Genomic DNA, 25642 nt, shown 5'->3' with positions numbered 1-25642 from the left:
AAAGTAGATTTCCAAGATGATGCTGACAACTTTTCTTGCTTTGTTATCAGCTGATATAATAACATGTGGAACACAGGTAAATTAAGTTGTTATAACTATTATCAATGTAATATGTGTCTATGTCATGTTCAGGTAGAAGAAATGTACATTAAGTTGTCATAACTGTTTAGCATGCTATATATATTCATTTCATAATATAAGCCCTTTGCCCTTCCCTGCACTGCAAATCCGTGGCAGGAAATATTTTTCATCTGCTTATCTTGTTTGAATATTTAATGTCTGCGTCATCATGTGGGTTGAGACTTTGCATTAGGCTGTGAACGAAAGTCAGACTTGAATGGACACAGCTTCATCAACTTGGATTTGCATGAACTGATAAGCCAAGAATAAGGCTTGCATCTGTGGCGATTTGGACCTTTGATGGTGGATTGATGCTAGAGATCCTTGCACCCTTGGAGTCTATTTTTCTTTGAGGTGAGTTTAACTTATTATTTGAGGATTCTGGTGGAGATTTTGTGAAGAGGTTGGGCTAAAGACAGTAAAGTGTTTCCTCCTCCTTCAAGTATTCTGCCCTGGTTAGCAGAAACTACAGGAGAGGAGGGGGAAATCTAAAAACCCTGTCCAGTACAGTAGCTGGACAAACTTTGAATTAAAGCACAGTGCTCTTCTCAAGAATGCTGAGAATATACACTGAACTCTTTGCCTTCTTTTGGGAAGATTTCCTATAGCCAGAAGACTCTGAATCCACACACAAGATTTTGGATGTTTTTAAAAAACAAAATAGGAACTAAATCTCTTTCTCTCATCATTTCAATGTTATGCATATTTATCGCAAATATAAGATGCTAGTTATAGTTGGCAACTCACTAAAGTGACATTTAGTCAATGGGCATCTTGTTTTTAATTGTTTTATTTTAGTTGGAATAAAAGTTATGTTTAAATTATGCCTGAAAATATTGCAGTAGAAGTGAGATACTCTGAACTGTCTGGGTTTCTTTGTTTGTTTAGCATATAAATCTTTGCATTAAATAAAGTATCTCCGTTTTGAAATCATTATGCTGCTTATATTTGAAGACACATAACAGTTTCCCTTGTGTAGGAAATGCTGAAAGACAATGTATTATTTGGAAAGCATGTGAAACATGGCTAGTCTGAAGGGATATACATAAATTGTTTCCTGCGATGACCTCAGAATTACAATATTTTCATCTGAGATAGCCCTGATTAAAAACAAGTTAACTAGACATTAAAAGAAAACCACCTTTTGCAGTGGGTGGATTGATCACATGAGATGAAGTGCATATCATAAAATGCCAGTTGCCCTAACACAGAGCGCTCCTTTACCAAGAAAATTGTTCCCTTGTGTATTGCATGTTTAAATATATTTTCATGCTAAATAAAAGATGCTTCAGTGCATACTTCTATTTTCACAAGCACTCCTGTTTCTGAGAACTCCTGAGATGAGGAAAAATTGCTTGTAGCCTGTGCTTTCCATGGGAATAAATGAGGAGCCAGTACTCATGTTTTGATCAACATGCTGTGGGTGCCAGCACACAGTGGTTGCCATAGGTAGCAAAAAAAAAAGAGGAAATGGTATTCTGTACTGGTGAGTATGGTAATAAAAAGCACTGCTTATAACTATGGTTGCAGTTCCAACCGTGTCTACTCAGTAAGTCCCATTGAATTCAGTGGGGCCTACCCCCAGGAAGGTGGGGTTACAATTCCAGCCTAAGAAACCTGACTGTGGGGGAAGTTCCAGTCATTTATCCCAATTCCACCTCCCCACACATTACTTCATCTGTGCCCCACTTTCCCATCTGCCCCTGAGCTGTTGCCACAGGCTAAAAGCATGAGATAGGGCCAGGCCTGCTTCTGCTCTTCCAAACTTTGAGGAGGAAAGAGGTACAGAATGTTTTCCTGTTCTAACCCAGGAACTGTGATTGGGTGGTGCTGTTTAGTTGTCTTCCCTTCCACCAACAGAACTGAATTCGTATTCAGAATTCGTATTCGTATCACAGAATAGGGTTTTCTCATGGGTCTCCTAAGAATGTGCTTCTGAAAACTGGGGGGCCCTTGGAAAAGGGTGCAGTGTGGAGGGCCGCAGGGGGGGGAGGGGGACCACAGAAGTTTCCCCATTGTATGAATGGGACAGAAATTACACGCTGAAATTATCCAATGATTTGCTAGTCCAGCATGCTTTTCTTCTTCTTGTGTCACAAGATGGATCAATAGATTCCACTTTTACAATGCTGATCTATTTCCTCACCTACTGGAGTTCCTTATTCCCCATAAGCACCGGGTACTTTCTTAGTGCATGTTTCAATCTACATTTATTAAAGTAATGTGAAATATTTTCATTAGCCATGCAAAATCTCACGCTGTGCTTCTAACATTCTGCCTTTCCAAATTCTTTACAGAACTAAGAGTCAGAAAAACTAAAGTTTTTGGGGGGTCTCTCTCTCTCCTTTAAAGAAACTCCATGGGAAATATAGGCACACTCAATTCCAAGCTGTTTACATTCCTAAACAGTAGCACTCACTTTTCTGGGACTAAAAACAGTAGCACTCACTTTTCTGGGACTATAAGCAGTAGCACTCACTTTTCTGGGATTATAAACAAAGCAAATGCAACATGTGAACAACTCGGGTGAAATCTAAGAATGAACATCCACTTTATGTTTGAAACCAAGGGAAGATGATGAGGAAAAAGCATTTTTTGGCTTGGCTCCTGCATCCTGTTATAGGCTTGCTTGCAGAGCTTAGGAAAGAGGCTTACACATTCCATTTACGCAACATCCGCAATGAAACTGTTAATGAGGGGCAACAGCAAACCCAGCCGATGAGTATTGAGGACTGTAGCCCAAGTGGGGCCACTGAGTAACAGGAGAGGTATCAACATGTTCAGGGGAGCCCTGAAGTTTGCAGAAGTAGGAGTAGTTCTTGGGACAGGGGACCTAAGGCATGGCACCTCTCTCTCGTGAGTGGGGGGGGGGGACGCAACCCATTGAAATCTGAGCACATTTAGAGGCCACAGAATCTTAAGTGTATATTGGGAGAAGGGCAGGAAATGGGGAAGTGGAATGCAGTATCCCCAAAGAGCTGGAATGGGGAGCATTTAGTTGGCTTTAAAAAAGGATTAGACAAATTCACGGAGTACAAAGCTATCAATGACTACAGGCTGTGATGACTATATTCTACCTTCACTATTGGAGACATTATGGCTCTGGATACCAGTTGCTTGGAATCACAGCTGGAGAAAGTGTCTGCTTTCTATAGGTATCTATCTATCTATCATCTATCTATCTATCTATCTATCTATCTATCTATCTATCTTCTATCTATCTATCTATCTATCTATCATCTATATATTTAAAATTGTATACCGCCCCTCATCCATAGATCTCAGGGCAGTTCACAACATTACAATATAAAAAACACAAAATACATAATAAAAATAAGAACAAAAACACACACTAATAATTCCCCCTCTGACTGATGTCAATCAGTGGTTAGCCAATGTGAGAAGGGGATGCTTCATCCTCTAGGGCACGTTCTATGTTCTTATGTTCATTCTGCACAGCAACATTTTGCTAGATATATAATATACAGTGGTACCTTGGTTTACAAACAGTCCTGTTTACTAACTATTCGGTTTATGAACTCCGCAGAACTGGAAGTAGTGTCCTGGTTTGCGAACTTTACCTCGGTCTAAGAATGGAAGCTGAACAGTGGAAGGGCATGGGCGGCGGGAGGCCTCATTAGGGAAAGCGTGCTTCGGTTTAAGAACAGACTTCCGGAACGGATTTAGTTTGTAAACAGAGGTATCACTGTATAGTTATATTGCTTTTTTGTAGAATCTGTTTTAAAAGAACAGGGATTATATCCAAGATGTTTATAGCAACGCACTGCTGGGGGGCAGGGGCGGGAAGCCTTGCCGTTTTCACTGTAGAGCAAGCAATTAGTATTGTTCACCCATAGCTCTTAATATGTCTTGTAATATGTGCTTACCGTACACAGCAATTGTGTATCTAGTAGTTCTGCTTTTTCAGACAAATATTAGCAGATAGATCTGCTGGATTACGCCTGTTTGCTCAACAAAGTAAGCAGAACTCAGCCAACGAGTGTTGGTTTCTGTACACAGTGACCCCTTTGAAAAAGAAGCACAAAACAGAGCTCCGTTTGTGCCTTTTCTTCCCTTTGTAGAGGCTTGCGCAAAAGGTTGACTGCATGCGCTGTGCTGCGTGGCTCCTTTTGTTCCTAATGTGCCTATAATGTTTAATTAAATAGTAGTAAGGATTTGCCTTTCCAGTGAGTGGAGTGGAAAAAGTTTATAGAACCATTTGCTTGGTCCTCTCTCTCTCTTAGCAGCTGCTTCCTGGACATACTGGCTTTTAATAATGTACTCCATTCTGACTTCTAGAGGGCTTAAGAACAAGCATTGTGATGGGGTTTGTAAACGGGACTTGTACCTTTTAGGAAGAGTTTACAAGCTGAGTGGCTTCTCATCTAAAGATGTCTTGCAAGATGAAGAAAGCCCACTTCAAAGAAATGGGAAACTGAGGCTATGGCAGAGACCCCACATTTTAACAGAGAAGGTAGAAATTGGAGATTGTTTAAAAGCCTACTTTTGCCATTCTACAGCATCTTCCTCTTACTGTATAATGAAAAGACTTCCAAGATGGACTATGTTAAAGGATTTATTTTTTTTGGGGGGGGGGGAGAAAGAGCAAAACATATTCTCTTCCAGAAAATATCTCTCTTATTCAAGACACAGAGAAAGAGGCAGTTTCAAAAGCTGACTTGGTGGATGATATCTAGCTAAGGCAGCCCTATATCAGGAAGTTGTCATTAAAGGCAGCAACTGTTTTAGGTGCATCTGATATGTGTGCGACCATGCACATGCGCATCTTGCTGAACCTGTAAGTGACCCAAATACACACAAAAAGGGGGAGAATGGGGCAGGCCAGGGGCAGAATGGGGTGTTTGCAGGCTTTTTCAATGGTGTTTCAAATATACGCGATTCCACCTAAATGTGTGGTATCTGGGAACGTAACCCCCATATAAATTAGAAGCTGCCATCATCATCATCATCATCATCATCATCGCTGCAATCCAGTTCTTGCCCCTTGCCTTGGCAGGGCTTTATGGAGTGGCTGGACCACCTCTTAGCGCATCCACAGTCCTACCACACACTGCAACTGGAGCGGAAGTTAGGACAGGAAGATAGCTGGCTGTGCAAGCCTAGAAAGGTATGATGGCAGTGAGATCTGAAGGGGACCCAGCCTAGAGATGGGGGAGAAATTTGATTCAGTTGGCATTTAAATGCAAGTCTATCAAATCCGCAGTTTTCAAAGCTGTATGAGAACCAAAACGCAGTCTTCCTTTGAAATTCGCACGTCTCTGAATTTTGCAATGCAATTCTCCAACCAAACAATGCTTACAAAAAATATTAGGGGAAAGTGTGAACATATTTGTGAAAACAACATACAAAAATGCATCGTAGGAGGGGAAATTGCTTGCAAATTAGTCAAGGCTGCATACAAAATGCTTTACTCGAAGAAATTCATTCTAAAACGCTGGTGGGTTTTGATGAGGATTTGAAAAATAAAGAAATCTCAGATTTGCTGCAGAAATGTGGAGAATGAAATTTAAGCATGGAAAATGAGAAACGGAAAGAACTGAAAAGGGCAGCTCCTTCTGTCCCCTGGTCCAAAAGTTCCTGGGCCAACTCATCCCCTACCCACCTTCGTCACATCCCATTGGGGACTTTCTGTTGGCTACTGGTAGCGAGGATCTTACGAGGGCTGCTCTACCACCTGCACATTTGACAGATGAAAGATGGAGTGCAGGGACATAGTGTCACTTGTCACAGCCATAGAGCTGGGCAAACAAGTAACACAAGCACAAGGGGTTTGGATTGCTCTGTTAGCCCTACTCAGAATAGACCCATTGAGTAGAGGCTTCTGAGTTGAATATCGGACTTCTGAGTAAACATGCTTAGAACTTGGCTGTAAGATATGTAGGGCCCAAAGCCATTTGGGGTTTATAGGTTAAATCCAGTAGCTTGAATTTGATTGGAAAGCAAGAGGACCTGGAGCCTATTGTTGCAACACAGATTTTATTCTCTGGGAAACTGGGTGCCAACCTCACTGCTCTCCCCATTGCTTTAGTTACAAGGCAAACCACTCTGTGCCGCACCACCTGTTAAGTTTCTGACAGCTCCTAGCATTAATATGGCATGTTCCCTTGCCATTTTTTTGTGGCACTTGTAAACTAGATGCAGATATAGCTTCTGTTTAACCTTTAATGTCTGCTACTTTTAAAAAAGGTTATTTAAAAAGAAAAAAAGTTTAAAGGATATTGTCAGGGAACTGCCATCGGAAGGAAGGGAGGTGGAAGGGCTCACACAGGTGGGGAGAGACTCAGCAGCTGAAGAGGGAACCAGTAGGGGGAGAGAGCTGAGCTGAGGGAAAGTGAGCAGGAGGGATGGCTCCGAGACACTTCCAGCGAGGGCAGTGGGGAGGTTTCAGGACCTCCCGTAGGGACACCCACTCCTCGCCGGAAACTGTCACGCAGAGAGTCCAGAAGACGTGTTTCCGTTAAGGAGCTTTTATGTTGGAAGCGATTCCGAAAGCAACCACTGTCGGAATCTGCCAGCGACTGAGGGAGCCATGTTTCAGGGGCTCCGTTACAGACAGAGGTTTGCAAACTTGATCAAACTCTGAGGGACTTGGATTTTACGCACAAGCAGCTCATCGTCCCATCACAGCATTCTGACAGTCTCTGTGAGCAGTTTGTGCAGGAGAAGGCATCATGAGCAACCCAGCCGGAACCGGAGAAGCAGGAGCTGGAGCGGGTCCAAGCCTGGAAGAAAGGTACCGGCCGTTGGAGATCCAGTTAGCGCTGCAGACGGCGAGGCTCGAGGAGAGGAGGGCTCAAGATGCAGAGAAGGGGAAAACCGCCCCGCTCGCCAGAAAGTTGCCAGGATTGGTGCAGAAGTTTGGGGGGGAGCCCAAGGACTATCATGCCTTTAGGACAGAGATGCAATATGCCCTTAACCTGCAGTTTGATGACTTTCCCGACGAGGAATCGCGGGTGGCTTTTGTGATTGGGCATCTCGAAAAGGGGGCGAAAGACTGGGTGAGGCCCCTGATGGCAACAAACAATGACATCCTGAAGGACACGAGGAAGTTTTTTCGTGCCATGGATTTGATGTATTCCAGCGATATTGAGCAGGGAGTGGTACACAGACAGTTAATGGCGTGCAAACAGGGGAGCCGATCTGTTCGTGAGTACTGGACTGAGTTTACCATGTTGATCCATAAATTGGGGTGGGATTTATCGGCGGAACCCATTCAAATGCTCTTTGAAGAAGGGCTTGCTTCGGCGGTAAAGGATGAACTTTCCCGGGCGCCCAGGGCGGAGTCTATGGACCAGCTGACCAAATCAGCGCTGACCATAGGAGCGCGCCAAGAGGCGAGAGCCTTGGAGAGGCGGGAAGGGAAGGGGGAACGTTGGAGGGAGCTTCGCATTCCAGAGATTCCAGAGCCACCGTTCCCGCCGGGAGAGCCGATGGAAATTGGAACAGCACACGCGCGCGCAATTTCAAAGCCCAGTGAAGAGCGGAAGAAGGAGGGGAAGGGCGCCAAGAAATGTTATCTCTGCCAACAGCCAGGTCATTTTGCCAGAGTCTGCCCCCAAAGAAAGGAATGGCAAGGAATGGCAGGAGCTGTTGGGGAGAGGGAGGAAAAGGTACCGGAGCAAGTAAAAGCCAACGCCTGGCTGCCACCGTCGGGGCACAGCAGCCAGGCCAAAGAGCAGTGAAAGTGCCCACGCCGGAACCTCCAAAACCCGCCCTAGTGATAGAGGTGTTCCTAGAGCTGCCTAACGGACACCCACTAAAGATAAAGGCGCTATTGGACTCAGGCAGCTCCTGCAATTTCATGAGTAAGGAGTTTGCTGCTGAGCACCAGATACAGACTATCCCTTTAAGTAACCCTTTGCAGGTGACCACGATCGATGGAAGGGAGCTGCTGGGAGGAGAAGTCAGCCAGCAGACCGTCCCAATGATAATGAGGGTAGCAAGACACACTGAGCTAATAGCGTTTAATGTGGCTACCTTGGGAGGAGCTCCCATTATTTTGGGGATGAGCTGGCTAGCGTTACATGATCCGCTAGTGGGCTGGCATCAGAGAGTGGTCTCCTTTGGGTCAGCGCATTGTTTAGAACACTGCAAGGAGCGGGAGGCTCAAGGAGGGGCCAGAGCCACTCTAGCAGGGACAGAAGTAACGGAGAAGGGGAAGGTTCCCCAACAGTACGCCGACCTGAGCAACGTTTTCAGCGAGAGGGAGGCAGACAAACTACCCCCACACAGACCCTTTGACTGTCAAATCAATTTCCTACCTGGGGCACAGCTCCCTGTAGGCAAGCTGTATGCCATGTCAGACAGAGAGATGCAGGAGCTAAGGGAGTTCATTGACAAGAACCTGAAGAGAGGGTTCATCAGAGAGTCCAGGGCGGTGGGGGGCAGCCCAGTGTTTTTTGTGGACAAAAAAAACACGGACAAACCCAGGCTTGTAGTGGACTTCAGGGCCTTGAATGCAGTGTCAGAACCAGTGACTTTCCCGATGCCCAGAATTGATGACATTTTGACAAGGGTCAGGCAGGGAAAGATTTTTACTAAACTGGACCTGAGGGGGGCGTACAACCTGATACGAATAAGGAAGGGGGATGAATGGAAAACCACCATGTTCACCCCTTTGGGGGCATTTGAATATTTAGTTATGCCCTTCGGCCTACAAGCGGGCTCCGCGTGCTTTCAATCGTTTATGAACCACGTCCTGGGGCCTTTGCTTTACAAGAATTGTGTGGCCTTCTTAGATGACGTGTTAGTATATTCAGAGACTGAGGAGCAGCATGTAAAAGACGTCAGGGAAGTGTTGGGCAGACTGCAAGCCAATCAGCTGTGGGTGAAACTAGAGAAGTGTCAGTTTCATGCCAAGGAGGTGGAATTCCTGGGGTACCGCTTGTCGGACAAGGGATTGGCTATGGATCCTGGCAAGGTCCAAGCGGTACTGGAATGGAAAACACCGAAAACAAGGAAGGATGTGCAAAGATTCCTTGGATTTGGAAACTTCTATCGGAAGTTCATCAGAAATTTTGCCCACTTGACGGCTCCCATTACGGACTGTCTCAGCAGTAAGAGGAAATTCGTTTGGACGGCGGAGGCGGAGCGAGCTTTTGAGGAACTGAAAAGGGCGTTTGCTTCGGAAGAACAGCTCTTGCATGTGGATTTACAAAAACCGATGCGAGTGGAGACGGACGCATCAGACCGGGCTGTGGGGGCGGTGCTTCTGCAGCCTGGGGGGAAGGAGAAGTCGGAGTGGAGACCGTGTGCCTTTTTTTCGCGAAAGCTGAACAAATCTGAGAGGAACTACACGGTGTATGACCGAGAGCTACTAGCTATTCATGAAGCGTTCAGGAGATGGAGGCATTTATTAATTGGGGCACAACATAAGGTGCAAGTGTGCACGGACCACAAGAACTTAGAGTATTGGAGAACGGCACGAGTGCTCAACCAACGGCAAGTGAGATGGGCCCAGGAGTTCTCCAAATTCCACTTTGAAATTTGTTATGTGCCAGGTCCAGAAAATGTTAGGGCGGACGCTCTCTCACGCAAACCTGAATATTTGGAAGGGGAGGGGGCACCAGAAGAGAGACATGTCATCCCAGAGGACCGCTGGGTGTGTGGGGCGGCATTGGTGGGGCAAAGAGAACTGGTAGAGGAAACAGAGAATGATGAATATGCCCAGAATAAGCTCAGAGGTCTTAGGGGTGAGGGAGAGGAACCAGGGGGTTTCGAGGAAAGAAATGGAGCGTTGTATTACAAAGGGGCACTGTATATCCCCGAAGGGGACTTAAGGGGGAGGGTACTCAAGCAGTTGCACGACAGCCCCACGGCGGGGCATTTTGGACAACACAAAACCATGTGGTTGGTCACCAGGGAATTTTGGTGGCCTAAGGTGAGGGAAGATGTACGGGAATATGTAAGAGGGTGTGAGCAATGCCAGCGAGCCAAAGGGGAGAGGCGGGCACCGGCAGGGCTATTAGAACCCTTACCAACCCCAGAACGACCTTGGGAGGCAGTGTCAATAGATTTTATGACTGATCTGCCAAAGTCCAAGGGGAAAACAGCCATCATGGTGGTGGTAGACCTACTAACAAAGATGTGCCATTTTGTAGCCTGCTCGCATGCAGTCACGGCGGAAGAGACAGCGAAGTTATTTGTAGAACACATTGTTAGGTTGCACGGGGTGCCATTGAGGGTGGTCTCAGACAGGGGAAAACAATTTACTTCCAGGTTCTGGAGGAAGCTCATGAGCTTACTGCAGGTGGAGGTCAACTTTTCGACTGCCCGGCACCCTGAAACCAACGGGCAGGCGGAAAGAGCAAATGGTGTCCTCCAGCAATACCTGAGGTGTTATGTCAATGACAGAGAGAATGACTGGGTAGAGAAGTTGGCGCTGGCGGAATTTGCCTACAACAATGCAGAGAATGTGTCCACAGGGATGAGCCCCTTCTTGGCTAATTATGGGTGTCATCCCAGGGCATTCCCAGGGGGAGGAGGGGAGAGATGGAGCGTCCCGGCAGCCGAGCATTTTGTAGAAGAAATGGAAGCAATCCATCGTCAGCTCCAACTCAACTTAGAAAGGGCGAAGGAAGAATACAAGAGGCAGGCAGACAAGAACCGAAGGGAAGGTGAAACCATAAGGGTGGGAGATCGGGTGTGGCTGTCAACCCAAGGGTTGCCGTTCAAAGGAGGTTGCAAGAAATTAAGACCCAGGAGGTTGGGTCCATTTGAGGTCATTCAACAAGTCAACCCAGTGGCTTTCAGGCTCCGGTTACCCAACCACATGAAACTGCATCCAGTATTTCACAGGTCGTTACTGTCACCGTATGAGGGGGGACGGGAAGGGATGTCCACTCGGGGACCGGTCATAGAAGAAAGGGAATGCAGCAGCCATGTGGCAGAAATCCTCGACGCCAGGTGGAAGGGGGATCAGGTGGAGTATTTGGTAGCGTGGGAAGGAGAACCGGAGTCAGAAAACACTTGGGTAATGGCAGAAGATATCAATGACGAGGTATTGATAGAAACGTTCCATCAAAGGTTCCCAAGGAAACCTCAGCCTGTGGAGAGGTTCCGGAGGGAATACTTTGGCACCACCGATGAAGAGGAGGAGTTGGAAGGATTTACGGATTCGGAAGGGGAAGGGGAGATGGACTCTGAGGAGGAGGAGTACTTCGAGACCCGGAACCGCAACAGGTGGAGAGAAGTGTTCGAGACATCGGAAGATGAAGGAAGTTCCTTCCGGGGTTTTGCCTCCTCACCGCCCATAGAGGAGGGGGCGGGAGGGGGTGAAGGGGGCCCTGGAGGGGAGGTGGATGTCAGGGAACTGCCATCGGAAGGAAGGGAGGTGGAAGGGCTCACACAGGTGGGGAGAGACTCAGCAGCTGAAGAGGGAACCAGTAGGGGGAGAGGAGCTGAGCTGAGGGAAAGTGAGCAGGAGGGATGGCTCCGAGACACTTCCAGCGAGGGCAGTGGGGAGGTTTCAGGACCTCCCGTAGGGACACCCACTCCTCGCCGGAAACTGTCACGCAGAGAGTCCAGAAGACGTGTTTCCGTTAAGGAGCTTTTATGTTGGAAGCGATTCCGAAAGCAACCACTGTCGGAATCTGCCAGCGACTGAGGGAGCCATGTTTCAGGGGCTCCGTTACAGACAGAGGTTTGCAAACTTGATCAAACTCTGAGGGACTTGGATTTTACGCACAAGCAGCTCATCGTCCCATCACAGATATGATTTACAGTTTCCTTTAATTGCCAACCCTAGTTTGTCAAACGCTGAGAAAATAGTTCACTAAAAAAGGAATTGTCCCAAATTAAACATTGTTGCATTTGAATGGCATGACGTTCCATGGAAAGTTCAAGACTAGCACAAAAATTATGATGGGATGCTCTAGGGCTAAAAATCTTTGCTAATGTTAGAGAAATACCTCGGCTAAATACATCAACTAATAGGTCTTACCTAAGCAAAGTGAGACATTTACAGGCAACCCCATTTTGCGTGTGTTCAAAGCATGCACAAACATGCAGAAGCGAGTCATTTTTGGACCTGGAAGAGGGTGGTACAGGGGTGGGGCAGAGGTGTAATGGGGCATAACAGGGCTGGGTGGGCATATGCGTGTTCCATCAACACATTTGATGGCCAGAAATGCACCAAAATGTTGCCATTATGGGTTCCTACTGAACGTATTCCCAGCCACTCCATTCTATCCTTGTGGGTCCCCCAGGTAGCATTTTTTGCCTACTGAGGATGCTCAATCCATTCTGGAATTTTTTTTGGGGGGGGGGTCTCATTCACAGAGGTTTTTTCATCCTCTGAAAATCATGCTTGAAACCTCTCTCTTGTGTGTGGATGATACTGTTTGGGCTACATAAGGATTGGCACTTTACCCTTGAACTACATAAATAAAAAGAAATATTGACTTGTTAATACAAGAAAAGCTGACATAATTTGCAACTTGTCTAGTAAAATGAAGTCTCTCTAAGGTATTTGTTTAAGCAACAACACATTGTTCCATATATGTATAATATATACCATAATAAATTGTCATAAACTTACACTTACCCTCTCACAATTCTGAAGGCAGTCCTGTTTAGTGAAGTTTTTAATTTTTGATGTTTTATCATGTTTTTAATATTCTGTTGGGAGCCACCCAGAGTAGCTGGGGAAACCCAGCCAGATGGGCAGGGTATAAATAAATAAACAACAACAATTATTATTAAGCATGGATTTGTGGAGAGATGAGAAACAAAGGTGTGGGTTTGCAATAGGTTTTTCCAGAGAGCTACATCCCAAGAAGTGTCAGGTGGTAGATTAGCACCACAAATTTCCACCTCCAAAAGTGGTCTACATATTCCTCTTCCACATATCCCTTACCTCTCAGCTTTCTGATACTACATCTCTTGCCTTCTCAGTAAAAATGTTCCAGAGGAGATGGTAGGCACAGAATGATGAAGTGGAATATTCTTATAAAGATTTCTTTGATTGATTGATTGATTGATTGAAGACCAAATGATGAATCAACTAACAGCCTCAGTACTCTGCAACCAGATGAATGTCACTGTTTTGTATTTCCAATCACTGTTATTGCGTTGCTTATTAGAAATTGCCTAATTGCACATTTTCTGCTGCAATGTCTTATGGTGATCTTTTTATTTCTAAAATGCCCTTGTACTGTATACCATATTTGTGTGAGTTGGTTTTGGGACTAATATTTGCTCAGTTGATAATGCTTTGATTCTGCATTTTCTCCCTTATAGGGACAATGCCACTGGCCCTGCATTGAGTAATCTCTGGGTCTGAGTAATCCTGGGTTAGGTAAAGGGATCCCTGACCATTAGGTCCAGTCGTGGCCGACTCTGGGGCTGTGGCGTTCATCTTGCTTTATTGGCGCATGCGTGTGATGTCATTTTGAGCGTCTACGCATGCGCGAGCAGTGAAACCTGGAAGTAACGTACTCCGTTACTTCCATGTTACCGCGGAGCGCAATTAAAATGCGCTCAACCCGAACCACATTCAACTCGAGGTATGACTGTACTTGCACTTTGACGTGCTTTTGAATTGCTAGGTTGGCAGGAGCAGGGACCGAACAACGGGAGCTCACCCCGTCGCGGGGATTCAAACCGCCAACCTTCTGATCGGCAAGTTTAACCCACAGCGTCACCTGCGTCCCTGGGTTAGATTGGACATTAGGCACTAAATAGGACCCCAGCCTAGATGATGTTGTGGATGAGATCACTGCTAATAAGTCTAATAAAGCTGGGAGCCTAAATCTGAGTTCCCCTGCCAGGAACTCTACAGAACAATATTTAGATCTGTGCTAGATATGCATTTATATAATCTACAGCCCATTTAAATGGAATGTCGCTTTCTCTTAGCTAAAGTGCTTTTCTTAATTTATTTGTTTGCATTATTTTATTATTCCCCTGCTCCATTCAACGAAACTGACAGATAGTGATGTGAATTATTATTTCTTAATGCAGTTATTTCTATAACTGATAAATGTTAAGAATTGTCCAATTAGCTCAGACTTGATTAGCTAGTTCTTAAAACAGAGCCATTTGTCATTATTAGGTGGAAAGGAGACTGGAGACAATTACTCACAAGGAAACTAAAATGAGGAAATGTAAAATATTAAATTAATCAGGATGGAGGATCTGCTAAATAGGAAACAAGCCGCCCTGCTCAGCTGCCTGCTGAACTGTGGTCTGATTCTTGAATAGCCACAAGTGTTACACTTTCCCATGTGCAGCACTTGGGAGGAGCTCCTCTGAGTAAAAGTAATGACATGAAAGCAGGCCTTCAGAAGACTATGGTCCAACTGAAGAGTATTCATTTGCTGTCAGGTGCTGGGCAGAGGAGAAATGGTGGAGACCGCCTCCCCAGCCTGACCCTTCCAGAGAAGAGGAAGGCAGTATAGATTTACAACAGGGGTTTGAGGGAGGTCACAGCTCAGAGGCAGATGAGGGGGAAAGTTGGGAAATAATGGGAGAGGAGGAGGAGGAGGAGGAGGAGGAGGAGGAAGCAGCAGGAGGGCAACAGCTGACAGACACGGTGTCTTTAGAAAACATTCCAGACCCTCCATCTCCCAGAATCCGGCGAGCCTTGAAAGTAGGAGAGCAAAGAGCTCAAAGACAGAGGACACGTAGCAGCACCCATGGAAGAGACGATGAAAATGACAAATGAGGAAGTGGGAGAAACAAGGGGTAGAGATTCACTCGGGACAATGCCAATATCAAGTAAATATCAAATAAAAATAGGATGATAAGAAACATCCCCTTGTCTTGTACGTTCCTGGGCAACCAGCCTGGAGTTGCTGGCAGCAGCCTGACATTTGCTCTGCATCATACCACTTGAGTGTGACATAGTAAATTGCAACAATATTGACCCAACAAATTAATTTAAGCTGCAATGGTGAATCTAGGCATCCTTAAAGATTTATCTCCCCTCCCTTCTTAAATATTTTGGCCTAAGGTAGACTTCTCTAACAAAGTGCTCTCCAAATGTTGTTAGAACTCTAATGCTCAGCCCCAGCCAGGAAGGTCAGGATGAAGAGAGTTGTGTTGTAAAACATCTAAAGGACATCAGGTTGGGGGTGGCTTAAAGAGAGACCAATGGCTTTGGCAAAAAATCAGATGGAGACCCTTCACTCCAAAACATTTCATGGCTTCTTGTGTTCTAGAATCCATCATTTAACATAATTTATCATGATCTCATTCACGATGAAGAGAACACAGAGGAGAATTTCTTAGAAATGAATCAGCAAAACAGCCCACAAAAAGTCAAGGAAACCAGACTGAAAGGGAGCAGATGAACCTTTGGATGAGTAGCACCTTCACGATACTAAATCTTCTGTCACATCAGTGGGAAAGTTTAAGTCCAGCTGTTTTCATCTAGGCTGGGTCCAGAATCATAGCTCATACATCATTCCATGCTGCACCGCAGTAAAGATGGAAACTAAGGATTTGGACCTGTCATGTAAAATATTCACTGTCTGGAAAAAGCATTTCAATCACTTGGGGGTTTGGGTGGGGAAACTCTCTTAAGAGTAACGTAGAAAATCTCATGGGCTAAATGCCCAGAAAGAGATTCTCAAGGGAACCATTTGCTAGGCTAGAAGAGTGTATTGGTGTGTTTCCAAAATGATGTATTTCTTTATCTATTTATCTATTTATTGATATCCTCATTTCAACTGAGTTTTTATCATGCCAGGAACAAGACATTTCCACATCCTGACAGTCTAATCCTTTTTTTGCTTTTTGCCACTATCCTCTGTAGAGCTGCAAGCAGAGTATTGTATGCAGCAGCTAAAGTGTCACCCTGTGCAAGGCAAGTGGAACAGACTTTCATCCCTCCCCTCCATAGCGAAACAACTCCATAGCAAACAACTGTGTTGGCACTAAGAAGAATGGGAAGCCTGGGAGAGGGGAGAATACCAAAGAGTTTTACGTGCTGAGTATGCAGTACTGTCTAGGCCAGCTCCTGCTGCATCACAGTCATTTCTTGGTAACTGCAGTGATGTAATCAGTACTATTGAATGATTAATTATTTGGCTGGAACGTGTCCTGCCCCCCCCCCTTTTAATCATGCTGCTCAACTCATTTGGGTAAATAGGCAAAGTCCATTTGTATTAAGGAACTGGTTTGTAGACTGGATTGCCAGTGTTCCATTTCTGATTGAAAAGCCGCATCCCCTTCCTCCTCCTCATGATTGTTTTATTTTTTACTGGAAAGCCCACTGGCAAATATTGTGATAACCTTAAAAGTCCATTATTGACAGTGTGAAGTCTTCCTGCATCATGATTTTCCTCTGTATGTTATTTACACTTTGGGTCTTTAAAAGCTGAATATGTCAGTCTAAAGATTGCTAACACCTTGAAAGGGCTCAAAGACTTATGTCACGATTGCACAACTGACATAAGGTGTGGAAACTTTTTCCCCTTGACGGCCATATTCTGATGGGGAAAGTTGCCGCAGTGTCGCTTACACATATGTGGTGAGAGGAGCCAACTCCCCACACCATTTGTGTGCCCAGACATACAAGCACACACCCACACACCAAAGTGCATTCACACAATCACACAACCTCAATGAAATCCACCCCCCCACACACACATAACATTCACACAATTGCAAACTCTTAACACAGAAGAAAATAAAACTCACACGTTTTGTCTCAGGCCTAAAATAAATATTCATGTTGTAATTTTCTCTCTTGGCAGGAAGCCCTCTTCTTCTGGATGGTAACAATAAATAGATCCTGTTTTGACCATAAAAGAAGAACTGCACACACCACAATCAGACTGGGCCTAATATGTGCTTTCAGGAATCTGAGTCTTTAGGAAGGATGCAGTTGTGTTGTGAACACATAAATGGCTCCTGCATAAAGAGCAGCTGGTCAATCAGCATTCGTATTTCCATGTATATCTTCATGGTGTGTGTGATCCTGGCTACCCTAGCTGGCAATTTGACTGTGATCATCTCAATATCGCACTTCAAGCAGCTCCACACCCCAACCAATTTCTTAATCCTCTCAATGGCCACAGTGGACCTTCTCCTTGGTTTCCTTGTCATGCCTTATAGCATGGTGAGGTCGGTTGAGAACTGCTGGTATTTCGGAGAATTCTTCTGCAAAATCCACACCAGCATCGATATCACTCTGAGTACAGCCTCCATCTTCCACCTCTCTTTTATCTCCATTGACCGCTACTACGCCGTGTGTGACCCACTGCGATACAAAGCAAAGATCAGCACAGGGGTCGTATTGATCATGATCTTTGTAAGTTGGGTCTTCCCTGCTACATTTGGCTTTGGGATGGTCTTTTTGAAGTTAAACATGATTGGAGCAGAAGAGACCTTCTATAAGCTGATCTATTGCGTGGGAGGCTGCTTTGTCTTCTTCAATGAAACGTCAGGAGTGGTGGCCTCCGTGGTTTCTTTTTACATCCCTGGATTTGTCATGTTATGTGTCTATGGGAAGATATACACTATAGCCAAAAGGCAAGCCAGGTCCATTAAGGCTGCTGCAAACCAAATACAGATCAGATTTGAGCATCACATTTCACACAGCAGAGAACGAAAAGCAGCCAAGACTTTAGGCACTGTGGTCGGGGTCTTCCTCATCTGCTGGTTCCCATTCTTTTTCTGCACGGCAACAGACCCCTTTATGAATTATGCAATACCTCCCATTCTCATTGATGCCCTGGTTTGGTTTGGTTACTTGAACTCCACCTTCAACCCAATTGTTTATGCGTATTTTTACCTGTGGTTTCGAAGGGCCTTGAAGATGATTGTACTGGGGAAGATTTTTCAGCAAGATTCATCCAGGACTCAGCTCTTTATGGAGTGAAGCACGTCGAGCTTTGAGAGCATATTCTTCAGTATTTTACCAGGCACTGTCCATTTTGAAGCAGAAGGTCAAAGTGAAAAAGCATGTGCGATGCTTCAGTGCAGTTGCTCCAGCAGCCCCATCATGGCCCAGAAACAGGGTGCAGACCAATAACCAACCAAGAGAGAAGTATGGGTGCCAATGGGCCATAACTTATTGGCAAACAGACATAGGCGGAGCAAGCATGCATTGGGTGACAATCTGTTGACATCAAAGACTTTCAACCTGTAAGCCAACCTTCATTGGCTGGGGCATCCATTTGGTGGGTTTTCCAGCTCTGAGAGACCAGTGTGGTACAAAACCAAGCATCTGAGACCACTGGTAGCTTGAGATGGCTGCTCAGCAGCCCAGCCCCCTGGACCTTGAGCTGGGAACTGCTCACCTTTCAGGTCCCCTAAAGGGAATCCCCTTTATCCACCCAGCCTACCCAATTCTGTTTCTGCCAAGTCGCAACAAAGAAGAAGGAACACATAACAGAACTCTTGCTACCCACCTAGAGAAAGACTAAGGACCAGTTGAGATTGAGTGTGAAATTTTGAAGTTTTGTCTACTCATGGAAAAGGAGGAAGGAGGCAGAGTGAGATGGTAGCTGGTCCTTTGAAAGGTTCATGCAACCCCACAACTCTAGAAGATCCCACTAGAAGATCCCTGATATTGCAAAAGCCCCCTCCTTCTTCCTTTGCCATGGCAGCCCTCCCAACCATCCTGGCAGCTCTCATGAGTTCACTGGGCCAAGGGTTGTAGCTGTCAAACTGATCAGCAAGCAGGTCACAACATTTTTATTGTTACTTTGGATTTGGGAAGGATTTGGAGTTTGTTACTGCTATGAGTTTGGGGAGGACAAAATAGGCTGTATGCAAGATCCTTCAAAACCCTGGTTTCAGTAAATGTTAAAATATAAGCCAGGCTAGCTTCCTGTGTTGAGGTGGTAGCCTGGGTGATGGGCTGTTAAGAGAACAAAGGGCTCTGTGCGAGACAGAGAATAGGTAGCCCCCCCTCCCCAGACAAAACCAAGTTTGGAGGAGAGAGTTAGCAGTGATATGGCCTAGAAGGAAAGTAGCAAGCTGGGGAGAAAGGGAGAGCAACGTTTGATTTCTGTTTGACTCCAAGGCTGTGGCTATGAGAGAAACAAGATGCTTTTGGGGTGTTAATGCTGTGAACATCTCCATCGGACGTTCAGGTTGTATATATGTTTAATATAAACCATATATCATAAAGACGCCCCAGTCTCTGCCATGCCTCATTTCCAAAAGGAAACACGAACCCTGGAACTGCTGGAATGTTGCACTGCTCAGAGACTGGGGTGACGTGCAACATTATTTTAAGAAACAGAAAGTGGGATTAATGGCTATGTACTTCTTTCCCGCTCTTTCTCTTTACATTATCACTAATGAAATGGCCCTTGTTTTGATGGGAAAGGGATTGTGAAGGAAAGAGCTGCATATTGCAGAGATGCTTGGGGTTGGGTCAGGCTATGAGGGCACTGGAACAGTGCCTTCAAATGCAGTGCTCCACTTAACATTTTCTATACACATGGGTTTTTTTTGTTGTTGTTTCTTAAACCTGTGCAGTTACCAGATTTGTCCAGTATGTGATGTTATACAAAAGATGACAATAAAGCACATTTGTAAACCTTGATTTAATTCTCCTTGATTAGGTTTCTAAATCACTTATCGTATGACTGAAAATTTTACTACTTATTTAAAGTTCATATCTTACTTTTCTTCATACAATGTCAGGGCAATTTACAGCAATGAACACATCAGACAACTGGTAACAGTAAAACATGATAACTCAGTAAAATGAGACAAAACACCTCGCATTTGTCAATATGTCACTGGCAGTTCAATATTTCTTTTACTACATTTTAAATTCCTTCCTAACAAATAGATCAAAGGTTGACCTTGTATCCATCAGCATGATTATTTAAGTATGTGACCTAACTCAGAAATAACTTCTTCCTCTTGTGTGTGATTAGGCAAAGTTTCCCCAAGAGTCTCCCTGCCTTTTGTTTTCAAAGTATAATGTCCCATCAGAGACAACCATGTTTTTGCAAAAGTCTTGCAGTATATGGCTTCATTAGCACCTAATCAGTGCTGTTGTGTAGCTGTCCTCACTAAAACTGAGAAATGCATCAGAGATGTGTTAATGAGGTCTCTTGGTTTCTGTTCAGATCCAGTCGTATAGCAAATGAGAAGCAAATGAGGGAAATGTGTTGCGCTTTTGTCTGATCCCATTTTGGATGGAAATTAACCTGTGAGCAGGTAAACAAATATGCCTTCAAAGCATCATTAGCCTTATTAGAATTTGAGACATGGGTGATCAGCACATCTAATTGCTCATCTAACTGAACAGGTCCCAGAGGCCAACTCCCTTTACCTTTTGTTTTAAATAGGTACTTTGTGGGTCATCTTTTTCTCTTTCATGAGAACTAAAAAGATCATGAAGACTGATAGTATGAAAGCATTTGCTTAGCGAATTACTACTGGTGAACCAGTTCAAGTAAATCAAGCAATTCGCTAGTGAATTAGAAATTCAAAGAGACAGTTGTGTCTAATCACAACTACCCCCTTTAATTTTTTTTCAATATAGCCACCGCCTCTTCTCATAATGGGGGACCACTTTCTCTTCTACTCTCCCTACTACACACCCATTGTTTTTCCTCCTCTCTGGCTTTTCCTTCTAGCCTTCTACTCTTCCCTATGGGCTGCTCTCTGAGAGTCAAAGTAGTCATGATGATGAATATTGGAAACTGCAATGAAAAAGCAAATGTAGGGACCCCCACTTTTTTATATGGGAAGAGAAGCCACAACCCTTTCCTTACCTGCCAAGGTCCTCAAAGAAAATTGTTTTCTCTGTTCAGGGTATTTCAGGTAATAATTCTGAAAATTCAATTTTCCACTGGCCTTTTCCTGCTCATCACTGTCATGCCCTGGCCAAGGATGATCTGGAGCCCCCAGAAAGCAGCTGAGTAGGAGCCAGGACCCTTGTGGGAGACTAGCAGGGACCACTCTCAGCAGAAAGCAAGATCAGTGTCTGAAGCAGAAGGCAGAACCACCATCAAGTCCCTGCAAATGACAGCACCTCTAGAGGCAGGCCAAGATAGTCACAGTTAGGAAGAGTGCTTGGTTGCAGAAGAGGATTCCTTGTGAGGAGGGTCCTTTTCATGAGGAGGACTCTATGGAAACCTCTAAAGGGCTTCAGCTGGGCCCATGGTGAGGTTCTGGTAGCTCTGGCCTAAAAGCCTCAATGTGAGGCTGAGAGAGCTACTGGAACAACATCTTGCTGCCAGCACTGTGTTCTGCTTGCCTGGACCTTGGTTTTCCCCTCAACTTGCATTTCCCCCGAGTCCCTACTTGACCTAAACCTCCCACAAACTGGCCCTCAACTTGCCTCTTGAACCCCTGTTAGAACCACTTGGGCCTTGGGTTGGCTTTGGACTTCGCTGCTCTCTGTGCCTATGATAGCCTTCGTTATATGGAAGGTTATCTGGGATCCTGCTAGGATAGGAAACTCGCTTCCAGGGAAGTTCCTTTCTCCATTCCTTCCCCCTGCCCTCACAGCTCTCGTGGAGATGTAGGCTATGGTTGGAATGTACATAGATGAACCTCAGACTTGTTCACCGACCCCCACCCACTCTGGTATGGTAGTGGGGAGGAGACGGGAAGCTTTTACTTCTAACTAGTTCAGCATCAATCCAGACAAGCAGTGGTTAATCTTAGATATAGTGTATTTGAAGCCAGCTTCAAATAATGGCTTATGAAGCTGTTGTATTTTTAATATGATATCAAGATTAACCACAGCTTACGCTTACGATGTTTCAATAAAATGTGGTTAATTAAAAATGGACTCAATTGCCACATCAGAGGAGGAGAGAAGGAATGGAAGCTCAGCTGACAAACTCAGACCTTGCTTAGGCTTGTTCACATAATTGCATCACCATAGCTCAGCCATGGACAGTAGAGGGGTCAATCTCTCTATGTGTCTGTCGCAGTAGAGCTTAAACCACCATGCTGCTGCTTCCTTCTTCCTGTCTGGCAACTGGATGTGTGTTCCACATTTAAAATGGAATGTATCACATTGGTACCAATGGGAGCTTTTGTCCCAGGGTTAATAGCATTTTGGGGGAGATGGGATTTTCCTTTGGACAGCTCCCTACACACCCATGTTGGTTTTAGAAAGTTTTTAAGCATGCATGTTCATTGCTAGAATGCAGTTTAGGTCACATGATCTCATCGGTCTTTGGAGGATCAATCTTTTTATAATGTATTTGGGCAGACCTATACATAGTATGGGATGTGGGTGGCGCTGTGGGTTAAACCACAGAGCCTACGACTTGCTGATCAGAAGATCTGAGGTTCGAATCCCTGCGACGGGGTGAGCTCCCGTTGCTCGGTCCCTGCTCCTGCCAACCTAGCAGTTCGAAAGCACGTCAAAGTGCAAGTATAAGATAAATAGGTACCGCTCTGGCGGTAGGGTAAATGGTGTTTCCGTGCGCTGCTCTGGTTCGCCAGAAGCGGCTTAGTCATGTTGGCCACATGACCCGGAAGCTGTACACCAGCTCCCTCGGCCAGTAAAGTGAGATGAGCGCCGCAACCCCAGAGTCGGCCATGACTGGACCTAATGGTCAGGGGTCCCCTTTACCTTTATACATAGTATATATTTCTATGCATGTGTATGTATTTATTTTTTAGGATATTTAGGGATCACCCTTCGTCCAAAGGAGCTTAGGGTGAAATACAACAAGCACAAAAGCAAAATACAGCAAACATTAATAAAAGAATGTAGAAACTAATTTTTAAAAAGAAAATCATGAAAACAAGGAGTTTCACATTAAGAATTAAACAGCTCATTTTATTATCATTTTCAAATCACATTCAAGTCACCTTTTATTTGATCATAAAGTCTGCTAGCTGCTGGAGAGTATGTGTGATCCTGAGAGGATCCAACCTTTCTGGAGATTTGACCTCACACTTGTAGTTAACCCCACCTCCTAACTAAACTTCATCTTTTCTTGTGCTTCATATTCTCTTGAGTTCTGGCTGCCGCGTCATAAAAGCACAGCAGCTTTATAATCCCAGTTTATTTTAAAACAGGATATCAGAAAGGACTGAGCCTTCCAGACGTCTCATTCAAATTTAATATTTAAATGGTGGTGTGTAAGCGGACTCAGGTAGGAGAAAAAAGAAGGATGTAAATGTATTAAATGCTATTTTGACTTTTTGTGTACCCATCTCAAGGGCTAGGAGAAAGAGGTCCACAGTTTTGGTTTTCATTTTTAAAGAGGTCCACTGTTGTGGGGGAAGATCAGACCTCCTCTTCCTCTTCCACGAGGCCAGTGTCTGTCTGATGTTGAGGCACGTTAGGGTTGTTCTGGGAGAGGTTGTAGAGCCACAGTCCTCCTGTTTGCTTGACATGTTCCCAGAACAGGAGGCAGATTATATGAGCCCCAGATCCCAGTGAAGCAGAACAGGAAAGAAGAAAAAGGGACCAAGCAGCCCTCCATCTTCTCTGGCTGCTGACATGAGCTCAATAGGGCATAGGAAAAGGTAGTTTGCCTGCCTTCGGTTCTCCCATTCCTCCCCCTTTTGATTTTGTCTGCCTCCACAAAGCCATCTTACAACATAGGGGAGTTATTCACATTTGCCAAATGGGGCAGATTAGTCACAGGATAGCCTGACAAACTGATCCACAAATTGGTTAACATGGCTTACTTAGGAGTACTAAGCCAATTACCGATAATAGGATTTAAGAGTCAATCCCATCAGTTACTGCACCAGTAAAGAGGAGTTCAAGATTGGCAAAAATCTTGGCCACTTTGCTTCATGACTTCTGGTTTTGTAACAGACTTTCCCATGGATTCAGGATGAATGAAACAATTAAGCTGTGGCATACACTGGCACACTGCCATGGCAAAGACACTGTTCTGTGGACCAAACTAGATGTGCTCTTACTAAGCAGCAGACGGCCATTTATCTTGTTTTTCCTTAACTAAATACAGGCGATGGGGAACCTGATTCTCACTATGAAGGCAACATGCAGAGGGCAGGGAAGCTTATCTGTTGACTCTCCCATTGCACAGAGAACAGAGATTGGCACCCCAGATGCACTAGATGCCCATTCTTAAGCAGCCTTTAAAAAAAACATGGGATGAGGTAGTGAAGAGTTGAGCCTCATCTCCTTGTGTGCTACCTCTGCAATAAGAAACAAGATCCTCCTTGTTTGTTCAGGAGAAACAAGATACGGAGAGGCCAGCGACATATCAAGTGTGGGGTAACTTGCATGTCATTCTCAGAGGCCATCAGTCAACACAATCAGCTACAATAGGTCAGACAGATTTATGGTATAGCCTCTGGACAGATTATAGGAGAGCTGCAAAACAGCATGTGTCCATTTCTGCATTAAATATTCCAGATTCCTATTTTCAGATGAAGAATGGTGGTTTTTCTTAACTCCTCTGTGGCTGCCATTGATTGCTCTGGCTTTGGAAATGGAAGCTGCCTTGAAAATCTCAGGTCAGCAAGTGTTCGAGGAGCCATGTACATATTCCTGAGTGGACTCATTGTTGTCACTATCTTTGGGAATTTGGCAATCATCGTTTCCATTTCGCATTTCAAGCAGCTGCACTCCCCAACTAATTTCCTCATCCTTTCCATGGCAGTCACTGACTTCCTGCTCGGCTTTCTCGTTATGCCCTACAGCATGATCCGATCCGTAGAGAACTGCTGGTACTTTGGGATCACCTTCTGCAAAATCCACTACAGCTTTGACCTGATGCTCTGCTTGGTTTCCATTTTCCACCTCTGCTCCATTGCTGTCGATCGCTTCTATGCCATCTGTTACCCTCTTCACTATTCATTGAAAATGACTATCCCTACAGTCAGGCAATTGATTGTTGTTTGTTGGTCAGTGCCAGCTTCTTTTGCCTTCGGGGTGGTTTTCTCTGAAGCATATGCCTCTGGTATCAAAGACTATGAGCTTTTAGTTGCATGTTCTAGTTCTTGCCCGGTGATGTTTAATAAACTGTGGGGTGTAGTTCTGTTCTCATTTGGCTTCTTCATCCCTGGCTCTGTGATGATAGGAATTTATGCAAAAATCTTCCAAGTGTCCAAAAAGCACCTGAGAGTCATGAAGAGCAGATCTGAAAATGTGGGTGAGGAAAAACACAACCAGGTTTCTAAGAGTAAGGACCGGAAAGCGGCTAAGACCTTGAGTATTGTGATGGGGGTTTTTCTCTTGTGTTGGCTTCCATGTTTCTTCACCATTTTAATCGACCCTTTTATAGGGTTTTCCACTCCTGAAGTATTATTTGATGCCTTAACTTGGTTTGCCTACATCAACTCCATCTGCAATCCATTAATATATGGTTTTTTTTATCCATGGTTTCAAAAAGCACTTAGGTACATCCTCATAGGAAATATCTTCCACTCACAGTCCTGCACTGCTAAGCTGTTCCTTGAAAATCAATAAATTTACATGTGTTCAAGTGAGGCATTCAGTGGTTTCTCTCACATAACATGTATGTTTAAATAAATTCAAAGTATGTACCAGAAGAACTGGAGGTGTGTTGTACCTTGGAACTGTGAATCTATCTCATAGATATTGGAATGTAGTTAAGCTTTGAATTTCACACTT

The 25642-nt window shown here is 44.7% G+C and overlaps 2 protein-coding genes across 5 annotated transcripts; both read left to right on the top strand.

The window, feature by feature from the left end:
- Positions 1-342: 342 nt before the first annotated feature.
- Positions 343-19622, top strand: LOC308472995 (trace amine-associated receptor 1-like). 2 transcript variants are annotated; one of them, XM_080998251.1, is made up of 2 exons: positions 343-474; positions 16842-19622. In XM_080998251.1, the coding sequence occupies exon 2, from the start codon at positions 16934-16936 to the stop codon at positions 17966-17968; it is 1035 nt and encodes a 344-aa protein (XP_080854377.1). In that variant the 5' UTR covers positions 343-474; positions 16842-16933; the 3' UTR covers positions 17969-19622. The 2 variants fall into 2 exon arrangements, with proteins under 2 accessions (XP_080854377.1, XP_080854378.1); XM_080998252.1 differs by lacking the exon at positions 343-474 and adding an exon at positions 16000-16126.
- TAAR2 (trace amine associated receptor 2) lies at positions 386-25477 on the top strand (the record flags this gene model as incomplete). Of its 3 annotated transcripts, none has more annotated exons than XM_080998249.1 (4): positions 386-474; positions 20181-20271; positions 23104-23180; positions 24436-25477. In XM_080998249.1, the coding sequence occupies exon 4, from the start codon at positions 24443-24445 to the stop codon at positions 25475-25477; it is 1035 nt and encodes a 344-aa protein (XP_080854375.1). In that variant the 5' UTR covers positions 386-474; positions 20181-20271; positions 23104-23180; positions 24436-24442. The 3 variants fall into 3 exon arrangements, 2 of the variants coding, with proteins under 2 accessions (XP_080854375.1, XP_080854376.1); XR_013983860.1 differs by lacking the exon at positions 386-474 and having other exon boundaries at positions 20193-20271; positions 24436-24522; positions 24669-24702; XM_080998250.1 differs by lacking the exons at positions 386-474; positions 20181-20271 and adding an exon at positions 3722-3820.
- Positions 25478-25642: the final 165 nt, after the last annotated feature.

This window comes from Podarcis pityusensis, assembly GCF_964106645.2.
Source record: "Podarcis pityusensis genome assembly, chromosome: 3".
Lineage (NCBI taxonomy): Eukaryota > Metazoa > Chordata > Lepidosauria > Squamata > Lacertidae > Podarcis > Podarcis pityusensis.
The sequence above is the reverse complement of the archived record's forward strand: the minus strand, read 5'-3'. Positions and strand labels throughout refer to the sequence as shown.

What these genes read in the sequence shown, in the direction of transcription:
- LOC308472995 (XM_080998251.1), top strand. Translation starts at nt 16,934, where the DNA reads ATGTGCTTTCAGGAATCTGAGTCTTTAGGAAGGATGCAGTTGTGTTGT.